Source organism: Lytechinus pictus, chromosome 6 (genome assembly GCF_037042905.1).
Source record: "Lytechinus pictus isolate F3 Inbred chromosome 6, Lp3.0, whole genome shotgun sequence".
NCBI lineage: Eukaryota > Metazoa > Echinodermata > Echinoidea > Temnopleuroida > Toxopneustidae > Lytechinus > Lytechinus pictus.
Genome location: NC_087250.1, coordinates 23,082,501 through 23,090,862, shown reverse-complemented (window position 1 = coordinate 23,090,862; position 8,362 = coordinate 23,082,501). Strand labels below are relative to the sequence as shown.

Below are 8,362 nucleotides of genomic sequence, written 5' to 3'. Positions count from 1 at the left end.
TTTGTAACATCAAGAATTGAAGTTTATTGCACGTTCATAAAGCCATAAGTCATTGATAAATGTGAGGGTTTGACATTTGAAGCAGACATCGCAGCAGAAAAAAATATACAGCCCTACCCTTGCAGACACTATATGAATATATCGATTATCTCACGATTCGAATTAAAACCTTTAATGGTAAATACCTCGCCTAAACTATCTTAGTTGCACTACTACATGAATGTATTTTTAAATGTTTAATGAAAGAATGGAAGGGGAATAGTACGATCCCGAAGGATAAACAATATATGAACTCTTCATTATGATAATATATTCAACGGTTGAATTGAGGTGAAAGGATGACCTTAGAGCTGTTAAACTTTTTTTAAGCACTGACAAATATTACAGCCTCAAATCTGAATCATACTAACAGCATAACAATCGACTTGATGTTCAAGGGAGAAATGTTGATATGATGTCTTTAATGTAAAAACACGATTTCTCTGCCCAAAGTTCCAGCTGTACGATTTTCGGTATTTCTCCTTTTTTGCTAAAATGTTGTGGTTTGTCATGGAAGCAACACCTCCAATGGAATAAACAAAATCCGGTCCAGCCAAGACTAGTGAAAATTTCACGTAGGAACTGTTGCTCGAGGCAATAAACAAAAGGGCTCTGTAATAATATAGCGTCAGCTATTGGCAGACATATTCACAACATGGCTAAGATCATGACCACCTCGTTATGTCCTTATCAGATGTCTACTTAGCCGGACACATTACACAGTGTCGGAAATGGGATTGTTAAATTCCCAACACACACATTACAGACTCTTGATGTTTTGGGTTTTTTTTTCTTAGGGTTGATCTCGTGGACCAATGTATTCATGCTTGACATTTGATTAGTGGGAGCAATGTTTCAATCACTGAAAATAAAGGAAAGGACAATTTTGTTTTTATTACACAGAGAATGAAGACCCTGTCTTGTATCAACTTTAAATGCGGACGAAAGTATTATACACAAAAGAACGGATTGAAACTCCCACTAGTAGACACATTGAGCTGACCATGCACAGGAAAAAATAGGCAGAATTACAGAATAGTTGTAGAATAAAAGAACACAAATTTCTTTACATTGAGGGCCTGCTATTAAGAAAACACATTTTCTTTACGTTCCATGTAAAATGATACATATAGTTTTGGATTCAAATAAAATTATCATTTATGCCTATAGTTTCTTCCTTTACGATTTTGTGTCGCTCAACTGGCGAGATATTTTGTAAATCTGAAGTAAATATTACTACCAGGATGGAATATCGCCCTCGCTGGGGAAGACAATAAACATCAGGAATACTGACGATTATCACAGTGATGGTTATCATAATAATGATGATTATCGTAATGAAAGTATATGGGATGCCCCAATTTCATGTTTTATTCAACTTCATAAGGAGTTTGACCATCTCGTTCATACTGAGACAGGTGTCATCAATACGAACTTATGATTGGGAATGGATCTGGGGGGGGGGGGGGCAACATTTTAATAAGTCCCACATCCGACCCTGACACACATTAGCTTTAATTAAAAAAAAAGAAGGGTCGACCAATGTAATAGTTTGCAACTTGCATGATTAACTGGACTGAATTCAATTATAGGAGGAATGTAGACATGGTGAAATAAAAGCATATTCTACCATAAATATTCAAGAAAGTGGAAAATGCTATGGAATGATTTTACAGTCAAGACATTGCACTGTAGTAAATATGCTTAAACAGGCTTCAGAAATGACAGTTAAGACTACTACACACAAAGAGAATGCATTTCAGTTAAAACAGACTTGATAATACTTATTTTATTTCCACTATTGCACTATACCCAGTTAATCTAATACAATCTTAGAGAAACTTGATGTTTGCACAAAATACTGAATAGAATAATCATTATCTTCACCATTATTATGATACTCCTAAGTAATACAAGACCGTCCAACGGACAAGATCCAGGCATGGATGTCATTATCACTTGCGATCAAAGAATTTGAATTACGAGTTGACCCTTTGAGGTCAAAGGTCACATATAGCAGGTCAGATGGCTGAACTCTGAGTCAATAACGGTCAGATCGATTGTGGTTTTTGAAAATGAAGGAAGATGAGAGTCCATAGAAAAGTTAAGTAGAATAGGCCTGCACACCAGTAGTCAGTCGTGTCAAATGCCAGCTGAAAGAAGAAAACAAAATATTTAAGACCGCATAAATAAAGTTGTCATCAATATTACTTATTTGGTAGGATTTGTATGGCCCGAGGTCAATGGGAAAATGAATAAACAAATTTTAAAAAATGCAATCTCATTCCCCTGCTTGGGCAAACTGATGATGTCATATCCCCACTTATTCTGTTGTATTTTATTATACAAAATTAGGTTTATTCATTTTTTTTTCCTTTAAGAGCCAAGAATATTGGAATAACAACTGATTATTATTAGACACTATTGCTGCAACTTATTTCACTATAAGGGAGACGTTTTATTCAAACATGTATGAAAAAATGAAACAATTATGATTTCACGTAATAACATAAGAAAAAGGAAAGTGGGGATGTGACATCAGTCCATCTAATGAATGTTCATGACCACGTGCATATAACTGTTTTCACAATATATTGCTAAATATTTTTGCTACTTCTTATCCGATTTTGATGAAATTTTCAGCATTTTGCTCTGTGAATTTTACTCTATTCATTAAGATACAAATATTTTTAGCCCAGAGCATCCCTTTACTCCCTTTTTAATACCTCTTCATATTATTTTCCAATATTGTTTATCATGTTACATGTATGTTTTGATCTTGGATGCAAGTAAAAGGCCATATGGGCCAACCAATTAAAAAAAAGACTCAAATCCTGTTGGTTTCTGGATTTTTCTGACTTATTTTTTCAGATTGAGTATGCGTTCTTATTCACGAGGTACAACCCAGAAATTGTATCTTCCATACATTCTGCTAACTTGAATTAAGTATGACAACTTACCTATTCACCATTCCATTACTTATTGAGTGGTTTGGAGCACACTCCTCTAAGGCAAGAATAGCAGCACTGAGCGGACACGCCATGCTCATTAAGGGCACAGCAATCCTCCCCGTCTGCGTTGCTAGATGGCCTTGACACCCCACCAAAGAACAAGAATCTAAGAAATAAAGAGAATTATTCACACACATGAAATCTCTGGTTGAAAGGACAGTGTGTTCACAGTGTGTTGAAAGTGTGTCGAGTGTATTGAAAGTGTGTTCAGTGTGTCGAGTGTATTGAAAGTGTGTTCAGTGTGTCGAGTGTATTGAAAGTGTGTTCAGTGTGTCCAGTGTATTGAAAGTGTGTTCAGTGTGTCGAGTGTATTGAAAGTGTGTTCAGTGTGTCAAGTGTATTGAAAGTGTGTTCAGTGTGTCGAGTGTATTGAAAGTGTGTTCAGTGTGTCCAGTGTATTGAAAGTGTGTTCAGTGTGTCCAGTGTATTGAATCTGTGTTTACAGTGAGTTCAGAGTATTGAAAGAGTCTAGACAGTGTCTTCAGTGTATAAAGCGTGTGGTAACAGTGTGATTCAGTGTACACAGTGTGTTGACAATATGTTCATTTTGTTTGTGATACTGTTTTATGGAATCTGACATTGGTTCAAACTCAGAAATAAATAACAGTCTTCAACATATCAGTAATCTATTTGGCCTCTACTTTGTTTCTATTTGGTTTTATATAAACACACCACTTGCATGTTCTAATTGCTAATAGAGCTTTCGCATTTACTACGGAGCAGCTTTCTACAATGCACCAATTCCTTGGAAAACGCAAGTCAAATCGCAAAGGAGAGCTTCGCAGCTTTTGTCGAAAGTTGGTGGACCAGAACATCAGCGGAATCTCTTAACATTGGACGATATACTTGCCATTGTTTGTCCGGTGCACATCTTTAGATGATCTGCCGTCCCGGTCCATCCAACTTCCGACAAATGCCTCTCAGCTCTCCATTGTGATTTTAATTACATTTTCAAAGGAATTGGTGGATTGTATCTAGAGAGCAGCTCTGTAGTATATGCCTGAACTTTCTAATAAGTCAAATGTACAGATGGTCTATTTCTACTCTGTCTACATTTATTTTACTCTTTATCAAACAAAACACTTCATATAATCATGAAGACTACGGGCCTTGCGCAAAAATCTGACATTTTCAATACAAAACGTTCTTTGTGTATAGATTTTCACATAATATCCATCTTTTTCCTATCCCTTTTTTTCTTTTTTCTTGATCATGAATTTTTTCTTTGAGGAGGAGGAGGGAGTCATGGTCCCAATTCCCTCCATCTCAACTCCAGGGCCCCGTCTTACAAAGAATAGCGATTGATCCGATCAATCGCAACTATGGACGGCCAGCAACGTCAACATCTATTTGTTCAAAATATTTTCTAGCTACGATGTAATATTCATGCATTCATTGTTTTCTTGAAAATTCACAGTGCTTCTCTTTGCTTACAAAGGACATTGTACAAATATCCTGTAGAAAAAATTATGACCCTGGTGGATTTCCATAGAGTTACGATTGATTGGATCACTTGTAACTCTATGTAAGAAGGGGCCCTGTTCTCCTAAGCCCGGTGCACACTATGCAATTCGTTGAGATCCAAATTTCAAAGAAATTGTGATAACATTTGATATGAATGCTCCAGCCAATAAAATCTTAGCAATCAGAGTTCAGAATAGTGGTAAGACTATTTCTAGTTCGAGTCTAGTTTTAGAATCCCTGTAATAATGAAAGCAAATTCAAATCCGAATTGTAATGATATCATCGTCGGCTGCGTCTTCAAGCCAAGCTCCGACCACATGGCTTGCCGCAAAGCAAAATTATGATTATATCATTCCTAACATAATGCCGAACTTCAAATAAAATAAGTTCACTTCCAGGAACTTTCGCATTTAACGCAAAATACGATATATTAAAAAATTATGTCACATCGGATCGCAAAGCGCACATTGTGCTGCACAAGTCAATGACATCAATACCAAAGGGACTTTACCAGATATTTTTAACGAATTTTTTACTCTTAATAGTAATGTAAATACGTATTCAACAAAAAATATTAATGATTTTTATCCCCCAAAATATATATAATTTTTCTAGAACTGTTATTAGATATGAAAGCCCTGTTTTCTAGAATGGTTTGCCATCAGCAATTAAAACTTGCCCCTCACTATTGACTTTTAAACATAAATATAAATCATATCTTGCCAATTTTCAATCAACTTCTAAATAAAATGGAGTATGCTTTTTTTGGTTCAGTTTAGTTTTTTTCTTCTTTTTTGGGTTTTTTTTTCTTATTTTTTTTTCTTGTGTTTGTTTATGTTAATGTTTTTTTTTGCTGTACATTTGACTGTTCAATTACTGTTATTTTGTATAATTTTGTTTTTAACCATTGCGCAGAACTAAGGGGAATAGGCCTCGGCAGGTCTTTGGCCTTTGCCAATCCCCTACATCCACTGCATTTTGGTTTTACCCTTTTCTTTTGTCATTATATTGATTTTTAAATGTATTGATCAATTGATTTTATCATTGTTTATGTAATTATTGTATGTGTTGTACCGTTTTAATGGATGTGAATAAAGTGAAATTGAATTTGAATACTCACTCCTGAAGACTGCTCGTCTGGAATGCACCCTCGGTGGCCTGGTCATGACATCCGATCCACAAATCACTGCCACCGACGTAATCACCGGCAAGGCCACCTAAGTACCCGAGGAAGTCACCTACATCACTCGCCTGGGAGAAGGACACCAAGCTAGCCCCATCCCTGTGACATGTCTATTCATTGATGGTGAATAGTTAAAGAAAATTATGGTAATGATGATAATAATAATGTTTTATTTACCCAGGGTAGCCACTTCAATCATAAGACTGCTCTTCCAGCGGGCCCTGCATAACATAATATGTTATTATTACCCTTCTCCAGTCTAAATGCTGAGTGCCTGACAAGAAGGCAGAAGGTCCCATTTTTATAAGTCTTTGGAATGACTCGGCCGGGGATCAAACCCATGACCTCCCGTTCATGAGACGGACGCTCTACCACTGAGGCAACATGCCCGGTCAATTTGGATGATGATTATAATGATAATGATTAATGAAAACAATGATAAAGATGATAATAATAAAGATAATTATATTAATAGTAATATAAAAATTATGATAATGATGATGATGCTAATAATTATAATGATATTAATAATAATGATGATGATTATGATGATGATGATGATGGTGATGATAATGATAATGATAAAAATATGAAATAATAATGACAGCAACTGCAAATTTATTTTTTCTGGGGATGAATTAGAATATATTCAGATTTGTTGAAGAATGACTGTGAAGAACGAGCAAAGATGATAATCGAATTTCCAAACATAATTGTTTCAATTGATTTTGGTTGGAGTGTGTAATAAGCTGTGGATCAGAAAACAAAGTTCACTCACGCGACAATTATCCTCCCAGGTACTTCCTCCATTAGTCGATCCGACTACCCTGTAACAGTTGTTCCCGACCTGGACATAGCCCTTGTCGCAAACTTGAAAAAAAAAAAAGAGAAATTCAATAATAATACTAACACCAACAACACACAAAATAATTGTAATTATATAAAACAATTACATATAGTACTCAATAGAATGTTTCTAAGCTTCATTATAAATTTTATGCAATAAAACTTTTGTTTTCCTTTTTAAAAAAAGGGCACCTGTAGTGATAAATTGCGGAAAATTCCCTGTAATAAGAATTTACAGAATGATTCTGTAACCTGTAAAATCTTCTGTTTTATTTTTAACAGCGTAAGATACTACAAGGGGAATATCGGACAGTACATTAACCGCGCAATGAAACACTCGGGAAGAGTGCCCCACATAGTTACATGTAAGTAACAACCTTTTTTTACCTTTGCGTATCGCGAGATGGTTGTGTACAAAACATATGAGAGAAATGGTGAAGGGGTGAAGGAATAGACGATTTTTACATGTTACAATTTTTTTCATTCAATTTTTTTCTTAAATTAAAGATGAATATATTTCAGAGGTTTCTGGGTAATAAAAGGTGGAAAATTACAATGCACCACCCGTGAGCCCTCTCTCATTTCCCCCATATGTTTTATACACAGCTGCGTGCCGATGTGCGATGGTTTTCTTACTCAACGCTGAAGGGCGCCCTTCCCCAGGAGAATCTTCCCCTGGTTGTATCTTTGTGTAAGATAATATGGTAATCATTGAAGCTACCCTGACAGTGTATTCACACAGTAGACTATGTGAAAATATCATTCACACTGTTAAAATGCACAAATTCAACAGTGTGAAGATATTTTCACACTGTGGACACCACGACAGTGTAACTCTTCAAAGCGTGTTCATATGGGTACCTATGTGAACATGTGATTCACACTGTTGAAATGTTCAAATTCAACAGTGTGAATGCAATTTCACACTAACTGTGGCACATACTGTGTTCTTTCCATTAGGGTACATGTTTACTCACGGTTCAGTTCGCACACAGCTCTAAGTCGATCAAAACAACACTTCTTCCCCCATCCTTCTCTTCCGACGGTAACGCACCTGCCACTCGCTGAATCCGCAGATGGAGCATAAGCAGTGAATGAGGAACTAGAAAAAAAAATATCATATTCATTTCATTTTTGGAATAAAGGTGGGATTAAAGCTACAATTAATAGAAACATACAATCTTATTCATCCTCCTCTTCAGGTTAAAAGTTCTACTACTCATATATAACTGTGTGTGAAGCATCCCCGTTACTAACTACATGTTCATTTTGTGTGCTACTATTTCCTACAAGCCTCTATATTCATTGAGTTTTATCTTTTTACCTTTATTTTTTGGACTTTCAGTCTTTTCTCTACAGTTTTATCTTTTCTTATATTCAAGAGAACATTACGGAATCTACAAAAATTCATCTTAACAAAGGATTACGTTTTCATACGGCTGAAAACGCTTTGAAATTAGGAAAGGAAATTAAACCTACGAGCGGAGATCGACGCTCTGGAGACTGTTCTCATCAACCATGTTGTGCATGCCGATCCAAGCTTCGAAGATGTCGCCGCCTGATAGCTTGCTCAGGAAAAAGTTCGTCAGAGCTGCGTTCTGTTTTTCATCTAAAGCTGGTGCAAGCTGGCCATTCAATCGATGACAACTCTTCAAAATGAAAATGAAATCATCAAGTGAGGATAAAGTAAGCAAGGATTTTTACTGACCTTGTGTGTTTATGTGTTTGGTTTGTTGGGTTAAACGCGTTTTAACTTATATATGTTTATAGCATTAATTGTACATGTGTTATCAAATGATTTCAATTATTGAATTTAATT

General features: G+C 35.8%; 1 protein-coding gene across 1 annotated transcript in view; it reads right to left on the bottom strand.

Moving 5' to 3' along the window:
- Positions 1-8,362, bottom strand: part of LOC129263098 (sushi, von Willebrand factor type A, EGF and pentraxin domain-containing protein 1-like) — a 51,522-nt gene continuing 43,160 nt past the window's right edge. The window contains exons 21-26 of the mRNA XM_064100485.1: positions 8,023-8,192; positions 7,521-7,645; positions 6,476-6,567; positions 5,635-5,807; positions 3,000-3,156; positions 1-2,192 (exon numbers count right to left, since the gene is read on the bottom strand). Coding sequence (XP_063956555.1) covers positions 3,015-3,156; positions 5,635-5,807; positions 6,476-6,567; positions 7,521-7,645; positions 8,023-8,192 — 702 coding nt within the window. The 3' untranslated portion in view covers positions 1-2,192; positions 3,000-3,014. The remainder of the gene's footprint in view (positions 2,193-2,999; positions 3,157-5,634; positions 5,808-6,475; positions 6,568-7,520; positions 7,646-8,022; positions 8,193-8,362) is intronic.